This window comes from Dictyostelium discoideum (genome assembly GCF_000004695.1).
Source record: "Dictyostelium discoideum AX4 chromosome 4 chromosome, whole genome shotgun sequence".
Lineage (NCBI taxonomy): Eukaryota > Evosea > Eumycetozoa > Dictyosteliales > Dictyosteliaceae > Dictyostelium > Dictyostelium discoideum.
Window position 1 is genome coordinate 1,058,600 of NC_007090.3, and position 17,500 is coordinate 1,076,099.

The 17,500-nt window shown below is 23.4% G+C and overlaps 5 protein-coding genes across 5 annotated transcripts in view; 4 read left to right on the forward strand and 1 right to left on the reverse strand.

The window, feature by feature from the left end:
- Positions 1-1,850: 1,850 nt before the first annotated feature.
- Positions 1,851-3,684, forward strand: DDB_G0283855 (hypothetical protein; the record flags this gene model as incomplete). The annotated part of the gene is made up of 3 exons (XM_633754.1): positions 1,851-2,206; positions 2,307-3,121; positions 3,212-3,684. 3 exons carry the CDS (start codon positions 1,851-1,853, stop codon positions 3,682-3,684), a joined length of 1,644 nt encoding a protein of 547 aa, XP_638846.1.
- A 320-nt stretch (positions 3,685-4,004) lies between these two features.
- Positions 4,005-7,750, forward strand: lig3 (BRCT domain-containing protein; the record flags this gene model as incomplete). Its single annotated transcript, XM_633755.1, has 3 exons — positions 4,005-4,123; positions 4,252-4,420; positions 4,511-7,750. 3 exons carry the CDS (start codon positions 4,005-4,007, stop codon positions 7,748-7,750), a joined length of 3,528 nt encoding a protein of 1,175 aa, XP_638847.1.
- Positions 7,751-8,271: 521 nt separating this feature from the next.
- On the forward strand, positions 8,272-13,561 carry DDB_G0283859 (PHD zinc finger-containing protein; the record flags this gene model as incomplete). The annotated part of the gene is made up of 4 exons (XM_633756.1): positions 8,272-9,654; positions 9,746-10,073; positions 10,169-10,395; positions 10,463-13,561. 4 exons carry the CDS (start codon positions 8,272-8,274, stop codon positions 13,559-13,561), a joined length of 5,037 nt encoding a protein of 1,678 aa, XP_638848.1.
- A 322-nt stretch (positions 13,562-13,883) lies between these two features.
- On the forward strand, positions 13,884-15,038 carry DDB_G0283861 (hypothetical protein; the record flags this gene model as incomplete). Its single annotated transcript, XM_633757.1, has 3 exons — positions 13,884-13,900; positions 14,021-14,276; positions 14,748-15,038. The coding sequence occupies 3 exons, from the start codon at positions 13,884-13,886 to the stop codon at positions 15,036-15,038; spliced, it is 564 nt and encodes a 187-aa protein (XP_638849.1).
- A 436-nt stretch (positions 15,039-15,474) lies between these two features.
- Positions 15,475-17,500, reverse strand: part of DDB_G0283863 (hypothetical protein) — a gene marked incomplete at both ends in the record, with an annotated part of 2,055 nt that continues 29 nt past the window's right edge. The window contains 3 exons of the mRNA XM_633758.1: positions 15,475-15,915; positions 16,007-16,182; positions 16,293-17,500. The exon at positions 16,293-17,500 is cut by the window's right edge and continues 29 nt beyond it. Coding sequence (XP_638850.1) covers positions 15,475-15,915; positions 16,007-16,182; positions 16,293-17,500 — 1,825 coding nt within the window. The remainder of the gene's footprint in view (positions 15,916-16,006; positions 16,183-16,292) is intronic.

Genomic DNA, 17,500 nt, shown 5'->3' on the forward strand with positions numbered 1-17,500 from the left:
GGGAATTTTTTTTTTTTTTTTTTTTATATTTCTTTTTCTTTTTTTTTTTTTTAGGTTTTTTTTTTTATATTATTTTTTTTGTTTCATGTGCAAAAATAATTATTATAAACATGATCACCAAACTCTACTTACTATTTAATTATAATTGATTTTAGTGTTAACCAGGTGTAAAGAATTGAAGCATCAGATAAATAATTTATAACAATAAAATTTTTTTTTTTAATTTAAAAAGAAAGGAGAAAAAAAAAAAAAAAAAAGTTATGATCATTTTTTTTTTATTCCAAATTTATTATTAATTTTTTTTTAATTTTATTTTTTTTTTTTATTTTTTTTTTCTTAGTTATTGTGTCATATGAGACTGCGCACCCCTATAAACTCAATAGTTTTTTTTTAATGGAAAAAAAAAAAAAAAAAAAAAAAAAAATTTTAAATTTAAAAAATAATATTTGCAATGATTTCAAAAATAGTTTAAGCGCATCTCTTTTTTTTTTTCACCATTTCGATTTTTATTTGTTTTTTTTTTTTTTTTTTTTTTTTTTTTTCTAAACATCATATTTTCTTAATTTATGTTCAATGAAACAATTTGTTTTTTTTTTTTTTTATTATTAATTTAATTAAATTAATTATACCATTTTTTTTTTTTTTTTCTAAAGCACTAATACCAAATTTTAATCAATAGCCACCAATTTTAATGGATTCCAAAATTCAAATCTTTTTTTTTTTTTTTTATTTTTTTTTTCCAAAAAATTTTGATTTCAATTAATTATCGAAGAAAAATCCCAATTTTATTTGTTATTGGTTTAAAATATAAAAAAAAGTTCGGAACCAAGTTTATTAACGACTAAAAAAATAAATTCAAGTAATGGGTAGATAATAAAAAAAAAAAAAAAAAAAAAAAAAAAAAAAAAAAAAAAAAAAATTTTTTTAAACCTTTTCCAATTTTATTTTGGTTAAAAAAATTATCCCAAAATAAAAAGTTCCCTTTGGGAAAAAAAAAAAATCCGGGAACCCCAAAACCAACCAAAAGGTTTTTTTTTTTTTAAAAAAAATCCCCAAATTAAAAATTTAAAAAAAAAAACGGGGCAAAAAAAAAAATTTTTTTTTTTTTCTTTTATTTAAAAGCCAATCATTCGGTTGTTAATTAAAAATAATAATTTAGTAGGGCAGAAACATAACCCAGAGGATATATTTTTTATTTTTTTTATTTTTTTTTATTTTTTTTATTTTTTTTTTTATACCAATTTTCAAGAATATCTTGGAACTGGAAAAAAAAAAAAAAAAATAAAATTCAAAAAAAAAATTCAAAAAAAAAATTCAAAAAATAAAAACAATCATAGCACCACTTCACACAGCATCAAATAAATTAATTATACTTTTTACAATAAAAACCATGTAGAATGACATTTTAGTATAAACCAATTAATGGTGTCAAATCACCCCCTTTCTAACGTAGCAATTGTCTGTTCATCTGCAAATTCAATAAAAAGCGAAAATAAAAAAAAAAAAAAAAAAAAAAAAAAAATAAAAATAAAAAAAAAAAAAAAAAAAAAAAAAATATCTAAATATCAAACGATTCCATTTTTAATTTATGATAAAATAGTTTTATAATTATTATTATTATTATTTTCATTTTTTTACTTTTTTTATTTTCATTTTATTTTATTTCATTTTTTTTTTTTTATTTTATTTTTACTTTTTTTGGTCTTTTTCTTATTTCCTAAATTATTATTTTTATTTTTTTATTTTTTTCTATTTTTTTTTATTTTTTTTTAATTTTTTTAATTTTTTTAATTTTTTTTTTTTTATTTTTTTTTATTTTTTTATTTTTGAAAAATTTTAATATGTAATAAATGGACACATTTACAATTGAAGAAATAGTGAAATTTGATGGTGGTGGTGGTGGTATATCAACAATTAATAGTAATAATGACAATATTGGTATACCAAGTAATACCTTTGAAATGATAATATCAACTATTCAACACTTTTTAGATAGATCATCATCAGTAGCATCAACGATTGCAGTATTTGTATTATCATTTATATTATTTTTTATGTTTGGTTGGTTTTATTTCTTAAAGATATTATTTAGAGATTATGAAGTTAAAAAAGTTTTTGTTCAATTATCATTCTCAATTACTTTTGCATTATCATTAACATTATTTGAACTTATTTTCTTTGAAATTATGGATTTTATGGATAGAGAGTAAATTTTTTTTTAAAAATCACATAAAAAAAAATATATTTATATTAATTTTATTAATTTTTTTTTTTTTTTATTTTTTTTTTTTTTAAAAAAAAAAAAGATGGAGATATAGATTTTGGGAATTTGATTTAACATTAATGTCAATTAATTTAATTTTAGTATTACCATATTATCAATTTTATTTATTAGTTTTAGCATATGGATTTAGTAAGAGGAAAACATTATTTTTTAGTTTAGTACTATTGGTATTATATTTAATTTTATTTTGGAAGATTGGTGATCCATTCCCTATTCTAAAGGAATATACAGGTTTAGTTTCTTTAGAAATGGGTATTGGTAGAATTGGTATTGTAGGTTGTACTGTAATGTCATTACTATCGGGCTATGGTGCAGTTTATGTACCTTATAGTTATATCACTTATTTTTTAAAACCTGTAAAAGATGTTACAATTACAAAATTAGAAAAACAATTCAATCATGCTTTAGATAAAATTTTTAATAAAAAAAAAAGAGTTGTATTATTAAAACGAGAATTAACAAGAAGAAATGTAAATAATAATAATAATAATAATAATAATTATGATACATATAATTATAATAACAATTATAATAATAATAGTAATAATAATAATAATAATAATAATAGTAATAATAATAATAATAATAATTTACCAATTATTGGGCCAATATTTTCAAAAATTTATAATTTATGGAATGTTGGATATCATCATCAATTAAGTAGACCAATTGATGATATTAAACAATTGGAACGAGAAATTAAACAATTAGAAGATTTAAATCGTGACTTATTCACTCAAATACACGAGTTAAAATTAGAGAGATTAAGAATCCAATTCTCAACAACGCTTCGTGGTAAATTTTATAATTGGTTAGGTTACTTCTTTTCAATTTATTGTATATATAAAGTAATAATGGTAAGTAGTATATTAACTAAATTGATTATATGTGTATATTAAAAATGTAAATATTTACTAACTATTGGAGGGAAAAAAAAGAGTGCATTAAATATAGTTTTCGATAGAAGAGGTGGTATGGATCCAGTTACAAGAGGATTGGATATTGCTTTAAGATATTTTCATTTTCAAGTTGATGTAACATTTTGGTCTCAACATATATCATTCATTTTGGTTGGTTTAATGACAGCTTCAAGTATTCGTGGTTTTTTAAATCAAATTTTAAAGGTATTTCATGAATATTCCAGTAGTTTATCTTCAAATAATATAGTTTTAATATTGGCTCAAGTAATGGGAATGTATTTCATTTCATCAGTTTTAATGATGAGAACATCTATGCCTGAAATTTATACAAGATTTATAGTCACTCAGATATTGGGTGATATAGAATTCAGTTTCTATCATCGTTGGTTTGACTTTATTTTTATACCAAGTGCAATTATCACAACATTAGCATTGATATTCATGTCTAAATCAAGTACTTTCCACTTAAATGATGAATAATTGGAAATTACCTTTTTTTTTTATGTTCTTTTTCATTTTTTTTTTTTTTTAAATAAACACCAAGTAAATTATAATTTCCAAAAAAAAAAAAAAAAAATAAAAATCTAGACTTCCTTTTCTAAGAATATTTTTATTTTTTTTAAATTTAATTTTTCAATTTTTCAATTTTTTTTTTTTTTTTTTTTTTCAAAAGTTTTTTTTTTTTTTTTTTCAGTATCCATAAAAAAAAAAAAAAATATAAAAGTATAGATATTATTTCTTACTTGTAATAATAATAATTTATTAATTAAATAATTAATAAAAGTAGTAATAGTTTTAAAATGTCAGAGGATAAATCAGGATCATTTTACTCAATGTATAAATTATGTGGTCAACTTGAGAAAGAGTCATCACATTCTGGTAAAACACAATTGATAAAATCATTTTGTAATGTTTTTAAGTATGTTGATTAAAATTATATTTTTATTAATTTAATAATTGTTAATATATATATATATATATATATATATATATATATACTAACTATTTATTATTATTATTTTTATAAAATAAAAAAAAAAAAAAAAGAGGGGATTTATATCTATTAGCAAAATTAATGTTATGTAAAGAAGATAAAAGAGTATTTAGAATAAAAGATAAGGCAATGTTAAAAATTTGTTCACATATTTGGGATTGTGATTTAGATGATATGATTGAAGATTTAGATAATGGTGATTTCACTGAAACTTGTAAAAAAGTAAAATACTTTCAATTCTTTTTTAAAATTTTTTTAAATTTATTTTTTAAATATATTAATATTAATATTTTTTTTTATTTTTTTTTTTAGTTTTATATAGAATATGGTAAATATCCAGAAAAAAGTACATTAACATTAAAAGAAGTTGACCAAGTATTGGATTCTTTAACAGTATCAGGTAAATTTGAAGATCAAGTAAAAATTATAAATAAATTATTGAAAAGATGTACACCATTCGATTTTAGATTAGTTTGTAGAATTATTGATAGTGATTTAAAAATAAATACTGGTGCAAAATTCTTTTTAGATGCATTTCACCCCCAAGCATATGATGCATTTAAAAAAGCAAATAATTTAAAAGGTGTAATTGAAAAAATTCAACAACATGATTTTGATAATGATAATGGTGATGGCGATGATGGTGATGGTGATGACAATGATGATGATGATGGTGATGGTGATAGTGATAGTGATAAAAAAAAGAAAAAATCAAGTGGTGGTAGTGGTAGTGATAGTGGTAGTAAGAAAAAAAGCAAATCATTTGAAGTTGCAATTAAATTAATGACACCAATTAAACCAATGTTACCAAAAGCAGTTAAAACTGTTGAAGGTGTTGTAAAGAGTAGTGAATGCTTTTATGCAGAGATTAAATATGATGGTGAACGTATTCAAATTCATAAGGATGGTAATCAGTTTAGTTGTTATTCTCGTAATCTTAAACCATTAATGCCATGGAAAGTGGATGAAGTTAAACCATATATTCCAAAATCAACCAAAGCTCAACAGATGATATTAGATGGTGAAATACTTTTAATGGATACTAAAACCAGCCAACCTTTGCCATTTGGTACATTAAGTGCCCATAAAAAGAATGGGTTCAAAGATGCAACGGTTTGTGTGTTCCTATTCGATATTCTATATCTAAATGGTAAGTCATTGATTCATTTACCACTTAAAGAGAGAAGAGAAATCTTGGAAAAGAATGTAATGGTGGTTAAAAATCGTATTGAGTTCTCTGAGGTGACAATTGTTAATGGTGCCTCTGAGAAATCAAAATTGACGGCATTGTTGAACAGAGTATTTAAAGAGAAACTTGAGGGTTTGGTAATCAAAGATGCAATGTCAGAATATGAGCCAGGTTGTAGACATTGGATAAAAATTAAAAAGGATTACATTCACGGTATGGCTGATAGTGCAGATTTAATTGCAGTTGGCGGTTACTATGGTTCTGGTTCGATGGGTGGTTTGGTAACGGTTTTTTTGATGGTATGTTATGATAAACAAAATAAAATCTATAAAACAGTGGTCAAAGCAAGTGGTGGTTTGGATGATAATATGATTGCCAAACTTCAACCAAAAGTCACAAGTACAATGACAAAAATTTCAAAAGAAGTTTCAAAGATTCCTTATTGGTTAGATTGTCCAAAGCAATATGCGCCAGATTTCATTGTAAAAGATATTAAACAAGCTATGATATTTGAAATTGAGTCAGCTGAATTCACTAAAAGTGATCATCATACCACTGGTTATTCAATGCGTTTCCCACGTATTCTCAAAATTAGACATGACAAAGATTATAAAACTGCAACAACCCTTGAAGAATTGGTTGAAATTGGTAAAGATATTAAAATTGTTCCAGTTGGTAAAGGTGATAATAATTCACCAACAACTACTACTACAACAACTACTACAACAACAACAACTACTTCATCAAAATTAATTAAAAAACAACAATTATCAGATGATGATGATGATAATGATAAAGACTCTAAACAGCAACAACAAGAACCATCAAAATTAAAATTTGTTAGTGATGATTTATTAGATCCATTTAATGACAAGTCAGATGATGAATCAAATAAAATATTTATATTGAATTATGTTGATAATTCAGGTATTTGGAATGAAAAGGGCTTATCAGGTGCAATTGGTAAGAAATGGCCATCAATCCCAAAATCATTTTCTCAAGGTGATTCAAACATTATAAAGAGTGGTGAAATTCGTGTTGAAAAGGTAAAAGATGATTCAATATCAACAAATAAAAAAGTTTTTATTTGTAATCTTTCTTGTATTATCCCACCAAAATCTAAAAAAGAATCTTATACTTTCTCATTAAAAGAATTTAAATCTGCAATTAAAGAAGCAAAAGGTGCGATCAATCAAAAAAAAGCTTCAGTTCATTTAGCAAAACCACAATTCACTTCACCATCTTGGTCTGAACTTGATGAAGTACTAACAAAAGAATTATATAATAGTGGTATTAAAGTATTTGTACATTCAATTTCAAAATCATCACCAACTACAACATCACCAACTACAACTTCACCAACTACAACATCACCAAAAATAACATCACCATCATCATCATCATCACCTTCAAATAAATTAAGCCCATTAAAAAGAGGAAGAGATGAAAAATTAGAACATGAAATCATTAAAGATATTGAACCATCTTTACCAATATTTGAGGATGTTAATGCTGTAATTGATAGTAAAACCATTGACCAAGTTGATGTAAAGAGATTAATAAATTCAATTAAAACTATGGGTGGTCGTGTATCAGATAAATGGCAACAAGTTGGTATTGGGAAAACAACCCATTTAATTTGCAATGGTATGAGCGATCTTTATTTACATGTCGATCGTTTAGGTGGTACAATTGTTTTACCAAATTGGGTTGATCAATGTTTTGGTTCAGATAAATTATTACCATTACATGAGGATTATATTTATTTCAATAAAAAAGATCATCCAGATTATTCACAATCATCATCATCATCCTCAATGTCAATTGAAGAAGAGAAAATAGTAGTAACTACCACCTCTGATGATCCATCAGAGGGTAATCAACAACAACAGGATAAAAAGGTTATAAAAGAATCAAAAATAATTCAATCAAAAGATCATTCTTCAACAACTACTATTGATACAAAAATAACAATTACTTCAACCAATAATAATAATAATGGTAACGATAACAACAAAACTAGAAAGAAACAACATCTTTTATCAATTTTCCAAGAATGTATTATATTTTTACATGATAATGTAAATGATAGAGAAACTTTAAAAAGATATATCATTGCTTATGGTGGTGATATTTCTGATTCAGTCAATGATAAAACTACTCATTTAGTTGCTTCTCTACCAAATAATTTTTCAAACGTAAAACCAAAAGATCTTTTTAAATCAATAATTAATAATAATAGTAAAAATAATAATAATAATAATAATAACAATAATAATGGTATAATTGTAAATTCTTTGTGGTTATGGGATTCAATAAATATGAGTGATCTTTTAGATGTAAAAAATTATAAACTTTTCTAAAAAAAATAAAATAAAATAAAATATAAAAATAGAATTTTAAAATATAAAAATAGAATTTCAAAAAATAAAAATAAAAAGGATTTCTAAAAATGTAAAAAAAAAATTGGCGCCAACCATATGGTGCTTACTTTTTGAATTTTTTTTTTTTTTTTATATTTTTATTTTTTTTTTTTTTTGAATTTTTTTTTTTTGAATTTTTTTTTTTTTTTTAATTTTTTATATTTTTTTTTTTTTTTTAAAATTTTGACACAATTTTTTAATTAACACCTAATGTTCAGTGAACAATTTAACATTAGATAGACAATAAAGTTATAACTTTTATAAAAAATAAAATAAAAAAATAAAAAAAATACACACACAATTAAATAAATTTATAACTTTTAAATAGATATTTTTGTATTTTTTTTTTTTTTTTTTTTTTTTTAAATATTTTTTTTTTTTTTTTTTTATAAATTATTTTTAATTTTCTATGCATTAAAAAAAAAAAAAAAAAAAAAAATTTAATTTTATAAATAAATAAAATGGTAATGATGGAAGGAGTTACCCCACCCCCAACAGCAAAAGTAATACCATTTTCATTAAAAAAAAAGAAGCCTGCTGCCTTAGTACCAACTACGGCAACTGTGGCAACAACAACAACAACAACAACAACAAATTCAACTACGAATCAAAATTCAAATGATAATACACCAGTTGTAATCGAAACAAATAATAATAATAATAATAATAATAATAATAATAATAATATTAATAATACAACAGAAACTATAGCAACAACCACAGAAACAACAGAAACAACAGCAACAATAGAAAATGATTCACCGACAATTTCATCAGAGAAAATTAAAACATCAACTATGGAACCAATAAATCCTGCATCAATAATTTCTAATAATAATAATAATAATAATAATAATAATAATAATAATAATAATAATAATAATAATAATAATAATAATAATGATAATGATAATAATAATGATACAATAATGAAAAATATTGAAGACGAGGAAGAGGATTTATATACAGATATTACATTTGTTAGTGGACCTTCTACGAATGTCGAGGCTGAAGATGAACAAGAGGAAGTAGAAAAACAACCACAACAAACACAACCACAACAACAACAACAACAAAGATTGGATATAAATAAAAAAACCGATACGAATATAAATGGTGTTATACAAATGGATACAGATTCGAAATCATTGTCGTCATCATCATCATCATCATCTAGATATCAAAAAACACCAAAAAAGAATAATAATAATAATAATAATAATAATAATTCAATAAATAATAAAGCGAACAATGAAGCATTTTTTGATAAAGATTCATTTAAAATAAAACTACAGGTTATTAATCCAGAATCATATTCAGAGGAGGAAATTCAAGATATTAATTTAAATTCAGTTACATCTGAAGTTTATATGAATCCAACAACGTTAGGTGATAAATTACAGCAGCATCAACAACAGCAACATCAAAAACAACAACAAAAACAAAAAAATAAAAATACCACCACCTCCAATAATAATAATAAAAATAAAAATAATAATAAAAATCATCATGATCATGCTGGTAGTAAAGATCAAATTAATTCATTAGAGGATGAAAAGAGGTATACACAAAGATATAGATATTTAAAGAGTAATGAAGAGATATTAAATAAACCAGTTTTTAAAGAGATTGAAGAGAGTCCAATGGCTCCATATAATAAGCCGTCTGGGTATATCATTTACCAAGAGAAATCAAGTGAAATGTTACATGATGAGGTTGAATATGATATGGATAGTGAGGATGAAAAATGGTTAGAAGAATTTAATAAAACTACCAATAATAATTATTCTGAAGATATTTTTGAATATGTTATTGATCGTTTAGAGAAAGAAACTTTTAAATATGTATGTAAACACTTAAATATATATATATATTATATTATTAGGTTTGTTTATTTTATACTAATATCATTCATTCATTTATTTGTTTATGTAGAAACAAGAGATTGGAAGTGATATGTTTCCACATTTTAGTTCAGTTGAAGCAGATGATGTTTGTGGTGTTTGTTTTGATGGTACATCTGATGATACAAATCAAATTGTATATTGTGATGGTTGTGATATAGCAGTGCACCAAGATTGTTATGGTATACTATTGATCCCCGAAGGTCATTGGTTTTGTCAAAAATGTGAATCACCAGATAAAGATTCAATTTCATGTGTTTTATGTTTTAAAAAGAATGGTTCTTTCAAACAAACTATCGATGGTGAATGGGTTCATTTGGTTTGTGCCTATAATATACCAGAACTATCTCAAATTATAAGTAAGTTAAAAAAAAAAAAATAATAAACAAAAAAATATTATAATTATCATTATTACGAAATACTAATTATTAATATTATTTTCTATACAAAAAAGAAAAAGGTAGTGGTAGAGAAAAACTTGGTCCCCCAGGACTACTTAGTAATATTTTAAAGAAAAGAAAGAAATTAAAATGTATTATATGTAAAAAAATAGGTGGTGCTTGCATTCAGTGTCGTGAAAGACATTGTTCTGTGGCATTTCACCCTTATTGTATAAAAATGAATCAAAAATCAATGATTGATGAAAACTTAAATCCTCATATAATATTTTGTAAAAAACATGTAAGTATATATATGATGGTATTACTTTTAATAAAAAAAATAATTAATTTTTTTTTATTTATTTTAGTTTTTAAGAAATAATAATATAAATGGAAATGTTAAAGATATTTTAGATGATGATGGTAGTAGTAGTGATGGTAGTGAAAAAGAAAATAGTAGTGACGATGATGATTATACAGATAGTAGTGATGAACATGATATATCTGGTGATGATGATAATGATGATGATGATAATGATGACGATAGTTTCGAGGTAATTAAAACGCCCTCTAAAAAATCTCATATTTCAAATAAATCTTCAAAATCTACACCATCTAAATCTAATACGAATTTAAAATCAAAACCACAACCACCAAAACCAAAGTTAAAATCAAAATCAAAATCTACACCATCTAAAAAAAAGGCAAATCATAAAAAGAAAAAAAAAAAAATTGATTCAACTGATGAAGATGAAGATAGCAATAATGAAAAAGAGGATGAGAATGAAGAAGATGAAGATGAAGAAGATAGCGAAGAAGAAGAAGAAGAGGAAGAGGAAGAGAAAGAAGAAAAAGAAAAAATAAATAATAAAAATAAAAAGAGAAATAATAAAAATAATAAAAATAATAATATTATTATTGATGGTAGAAAAAAGAAGAAATTAAAAACAACAGATAGTAATAATAATAAAGTGGCTACTGTCACAGCAAAAGATACAACAACTACAACAACTACAACTACAACAACAACAACTACTACATCAACAACTACTACAGGTATTACAGCAAAGAAAGTAGGTTTAATATCATCATCAAGAGCAGCAAAAGTAATTAGAAAAGTTCCAAGTACATTTGTTCATGCAGTTTATGATTATTGGGTAAAGAAAAGGATATCAAGAAGTGGTTTAGCATTAATTAAAAGATTCCAACCATCGATTCTATTTAGTTTGAGATCAACATTACATGCAAAAGATCCAGGTATTAATTCAGTTTCAGATTATAATAAAATGTTATCAATTCGTGAAGATTTGGAAAGAACTAGAACCATCTTGGAGTTGGTAAAGAAAAGAGAGAAACAAAAGAGAGAACTAATTATAAATATACGTAATGAAATCGAGTCTACAATACTTAATGATTATTACTTTCTTAGAATGGTTTTAAAGAGTTTGGAATCCATTGAACAATTAAGACCTTTCTATGTACCAGTTTTGGAAGAAGAAGCACCTTCTTACTTTTTAATCATTAAACAACCAATGTCATTTCAACAAATTAAACAATCTCTAAACACTTATGCCTACGAGAATACTGATGACTTTTGGAAAGATATAACTTTGATCTATACAAACGCTCAATTATTTAATTGTTCAAAAACTTCAGTTTATAAAGCCTCTCGTTTACTTCAAGAGATTGCTAATAAACTAGAATCTGATTGTCCTCCAAAAGTAACCCCTGAAGAATTGGATGACTTTATAAAGAATATTAAATATCCTTCAAAGAAACTTTTAACAACTAATCACAAAAAATTTTCAACACCATTAAAATCAGTATCATCATCAGTATCATCATCATCATCATCATCAAATACAACAAATACACAGTCAACACCAATAAAAACTACTCCAACTGAAACACCAAAACCAACAAGTAGAACAAGATCAATGGTAGCTCAAGAACAAGAACAAGAACAAGGAAAAGGAAAGGAAAAAGAACAAGAAAAAGAAAAAGAACAAGGAAAAGGAAAAGGAAAGGAAAAGGAAAAAGAAAAAGAAAAAGAAAAAGAAAAAGAAAAAGAAAAAGAAAAAGAAAAGGAAAAAGAAAAGGAAAAAGAAAAGGAAAAAGAAAAGGAAAAAGAAAAGGAAAATGAAGAACAAGTAATACCAAAGAAACGAAGAGGTTGTCCATCACAACCTGCACCTCGAACAAGACAATCAGATTCAAAATTGGCTTCAATCGAACCAACAGAAGATCAACGACTCTCAAAAACACCTCCAACCTCAAAAGCCACATCATCAAAAACTACTCAACCTATAACACCAAAAACTCCACAACCTACAACACCAAAAACTCCACAACCTGCAACACCAAAAACTCCACAACCTCCAAGAACTACACCAACATCGTCTTCAAAAACTCCTAATATTACCTCTCCAATGTCAGCATCTAAAATAATTACAAGATCTTCCACACCATCAAAAACTACCCTCCAAAAAAAAGAAATCCCACCACAAAAGAAAATTACTGCAAAACAAACTCCTCAAAGAATAATCAAACCAACTCTAAAATCTCAACAAGTAATACCAGCAACAACCTCAACAATATCAAGAACAAGAAGAAATTTACAAAAACAACTTGAAGAAACATTGGAGAATGACCAAGATCAAAAGGAATTGGTTGAGGAAAATGAAAATGAAAATGAAAATGAAAATGAAAATGAAAATGAAAATGAAAATGAAAATGAAAATGAAAATGAAAATGAAAATGAAAATGAAGAGGAAGAGATTGAAGAACAGGAAATGAAACAAAAAGAGGAGAAAGAAGAAGAGGAAGAAGATGATGAAGGAGAAGAACAAAAAGGAATTATTCAAAAAGGTGATGAAATAGATACAGATGTTGAAGATTATGGAGTAAAGAGAAAAAAGAAATCATTATCACCATTGAAACTAACCATTCCAAATACAAATCAGCTAATGTTATTGGATACAATGAATACCCAGACTGAAAAAAAAAGTAGAAGTAAATCTATCCTCGATCAAACTACTAAAGATCTTTTCGTTGTTCCTCAAATCATTAAAAGGGTTGCAATTATGTCACAACTCAAGCATATACCTTTAGAAATAAATTTCTCAAAAGAAATCACTGATGATCTTAGAGAATTACTCTCAATAACTCAAGAAATTCAGTCGATTGAAAAAGGTGGTTTCCTTTCTCATGCCAATAGAGCCGTCTCTAGCAAAGAAGGTTTAAAATTCATTGAACATATTGATCTACGTATTTTCAGAGGTACCTATGATCATGACAAAAAATTATTTTGGTACCATCTTGAAAAAATCGCTCAACGTATCCCCCCTCAATTTTCAAAATCAAAAAAACTAACATTGGAAAAAATTTCTGAACTAAAAGAAAAATATGAACAAAACCATCCAGAAATTCTTGATGAAGAAAATAATGAAGAAGAAAACGATGAATAATTTTTAAAAAATAAAATGATTTTGTAAAGGAAAATAAGAAAGAAAGAAAGAAAGAGAGAAAGAAAAAAAAAAAAAAAAAAAAAAAAAAAAAAAAAAACTTTAATTTATTTTTATTTTTATTTATTAGCTTTTTATTTTTATTTATTTATTTTTTGCCAAAATTTTGATCATTTTCGTTTATTTTTTTTTTTATTTTTTTTATTTTTTTTTTTTTTGAATTTTTTTGTTTTTTCATATTTTTTTTTTTTTTTTTTTATTTTATTTAAATTTTTTTTTCAGACGCTGTAGTACCGTTTAATTTTAACAGATATTACATAAAAAGATGCTCTCTTCATTATGGTAAGGATTTGGTTATTGGATATTTTTTAAAAAATAAGAATTAAAAATCTAATTTTTTTAAATTTAATTCATTTTTTTTTTTTTTTTTTTTTTTTTTTTTTTTTTTTTTTTTTTTCACAGCAAAAATGGTAATAAAACATTTTTATCATTCACATCATCACTTTTAAGAAATACAGAATCAAAATTAAACTATTCAACAATAGCAAAGAAAAGAACAACCTTATCAGTCATTTTAACAGAAGATGTACCAAAAGTTGGTCAAAAAGGTGAAGAACTTGAAGTTTCAAAGGGTTATGCAAGAAATTTCTTTTTTATGAAAGGTTTAGCTGTTCATGCTAACCACGAAAATAGAAAATTATATGAGGATTTCTCAAAAGTATGAATTTAATTTTTTTTAAAAAAAAAAAAAAAAAGGAAATTATGATAATAGTAATAATAGTTTTAATAATATCAGTAATGATGACAATAACAGTAATAGTTTTAGAGATAATAATAATAATAATAATAATAATAATAAATAATAATAATAATAATAATAATAATAATAATAATAATAATAATAATAATAATAATAATAATAATAATAATAATAATAATAATAATAATAATAATAATAATAATAATAATAATAATAATAATAATAATAATAATGATTATTAATAATAATAATGATTATTAATATTGGTAGTAATAATAAAATAATTAATAATAATAATAATAATAATAATAATAATAATAATAATAATAATAATAATAATAATAATAATAATAATAATAATAATAATAATAATAATAATTAAATATTATGAAAATTATTAATATTAAAATTAATTTATTTATAATTTAGAACATTGATTATTCAAAACGTAAAGGAGAGAAACAAAATTCAAAAGCAATTAAAAAAATTACAACAGGTGGAAAACTTTTTGTAATGAGACGTCCTCAAGAAAATGGCGAACCAATAGAGATCACAAAAGATAATATTTCATATAGTTTAAAGAGAAGAAGAAATATTGTTATTGAACCAGAGAATATCTTGGTTGAAAATCCAATCAATTCATTTGGCGACCATAGTATTACCCTTGTTTTTGGTGCTGAAACTCAAATTCCATTAACTCTTGCTTACAGAAAATTATAAACAACAGTAATAATATTTAAAAAAAAAAAAAAAAAACATTAAAAAAAAACATTAAAAAAAAAAAATATCGTATTATAATAAATATATAAAAGTATAATTAAAAGAATGGTTTTATTTTTGGATTATTTTTTTTTTTTTTTCAGAAAATAGGTTTGACAATTAGGAAATCAAAAAATATTAAAATCCACAAAACTTTGGGAAAAATTAAAAAAAAAAAAAAAGGAAAACAAAAAAGGTGAAATCATTTTCTTTTTTTTCTAATCAAATAAATAAAGGAATTTTTTTATTTTATTTTATTTTTTTATTTATTGGTTCATCGATTTACAGGTTAGTTTATATTTACAAATAAAATAAGTTGGATTTTTTTGTTTTGTTTTTGATTTTGTTTTTGATTTTGTTTTAGTTTTTGTTTTTGTTTTTTTTGTTTTGTTTTTTTTTAAATTGTTTCTCCAATATTTACATTTGAAATTTGAACAAGGTTATTTATAATTTTCAAAAGGTTTTTTAAACCAAATAAATAACCTTCATCTAAATCACTATCGGTTTCAATTTTGTTATTGTTTTCATGGTGATTATGATTTGGGGAGGCATGAGCAAAATCAACCATTTTAATATTAATCTTTGCATCTTGAACATTTGTGCTTTGAGCATCATAAATGAGTAAAAGTGAACCACCATAGAATTTAAAACATTGTTGACTTTCAAATAAGGATATCAATTGATATAATCTCTTTGCTATTCCACTCAATATTTCAGTTCTATGTCTTAATCCATTGTCTACAAATTTACAAATTACTGATGGTATATCATTATCTCTTAACTTTCTTCCATAAAATTTATCATATGTACTGTAAGTTGCTTGTTTTTGATCATATACCTAAAATAGTGTTTAAAAAAAATAAATAAAAAAAAAATAAGTTAAAAATCTTTATTATTATTGGTTGGGTTTATTAAAATTAATAACATACTTTTAAGCCACAAACTCTAAAACCAAGTGAAAAGGAAGTAGTTTGTTTACATTTTAATTGCATTTTATTTATTTTCTCAATTGGTGCGTCAACTCCGTGCTGTCTTACACCCATTTTAAGGTCTAATATACAAGGATATTTACATAAATAGGTTAAATCTTCAATTTTAATATACACTAAAAAAAAAAAATAAAAGTAAAAAATATTTGGTTAGTAAGTTTTAATTTTATGGAAGAAAAACAGAAAAAGGTGGAAAAAAAAATTAAAAAATAAATATTATACATACAATTTTGCCAATCTTTTGGTAAATTAATAGTTTTATTTCTCCAATGATTATAGTCTATTGAATGAGAACTATGTTGAGATTTAAAGGTTTCCTCTAAATATCTGAAATCATAATTTTTTAAATCCAATAAACCATGAAACTTTGGTGTGAAACCGATAAATTCTTGATGATATTTAATCGACTCGTAGAAATAATACTCTTGTGGGACCAATGGTTTCAATATTTTACCATCTGGTAATTTTAATAAAGGTGCTTGCCCAGCAACTTGGTGTGAAAGAATATTTAAATTCTTCATTGAGAATGATGTACTTCTTTTTCTTTGTATTGGATTATCCAAATCAAAATTTGTTGAATTTGAACTTTGTTCATTATTATTATTGTTGTTGCTGTTGTTGTTATTATTACTACTGTTGGTATTATTATTATTATTATTATTATTATTATTATTATTATTATTATTATTATTATTATTATTATTATTATTATTATTATTATTATTATTATTATTATTATTATTATTATTATTATTATTATTTTCTATATTTTCACCATTTATTATAATTTGTGGTGTTGGTTGTGATTGAATTGATGGTTGGGTTGATTGTGATAATGACTGAGAATTTATGGTTGTTGTTTGTTGATGATGTTGTTGTTGTTGTTGTAGTGGTGGCTCATATAAATGTTTTAAAGGATTATAGTCTTTATTATTACTATTGTTATTATTATTCTTAAATATAGTATTACAATGTTGATAACATTTGCTAAGTGTTAAACCTGGTATACTATTTGGGCTGACACTCAAAAAACTACCATTATTATTTATACTATTATTGCTATTATTTAAACTATGAACTGAAGGTGATGATGCAATATTATTAGTATTATTATTATTATTAGTATTATTATTATTATTATTATTATTATTATTATTATTATTATTATTATTATTATTATTATTATTATTAAAACTATTAATATTATTTCCACTGCTATTATTTAAATTTGATTCATTATTATTATTTATAAATGGTTGGAGTGGTAAAGATGGAGGTGTAGATAAATTAAATGTTACGCTATGCGTCATTGGAGTTGAAGGGGTGGATACTGAATGTCTAATTTCAGAATTACTAAATAAACTATTATTTAATCTATTGTTGCTATTACCAAGTGAATTATTGCCACTAGTTTTGTATTCGCAAACACTACTT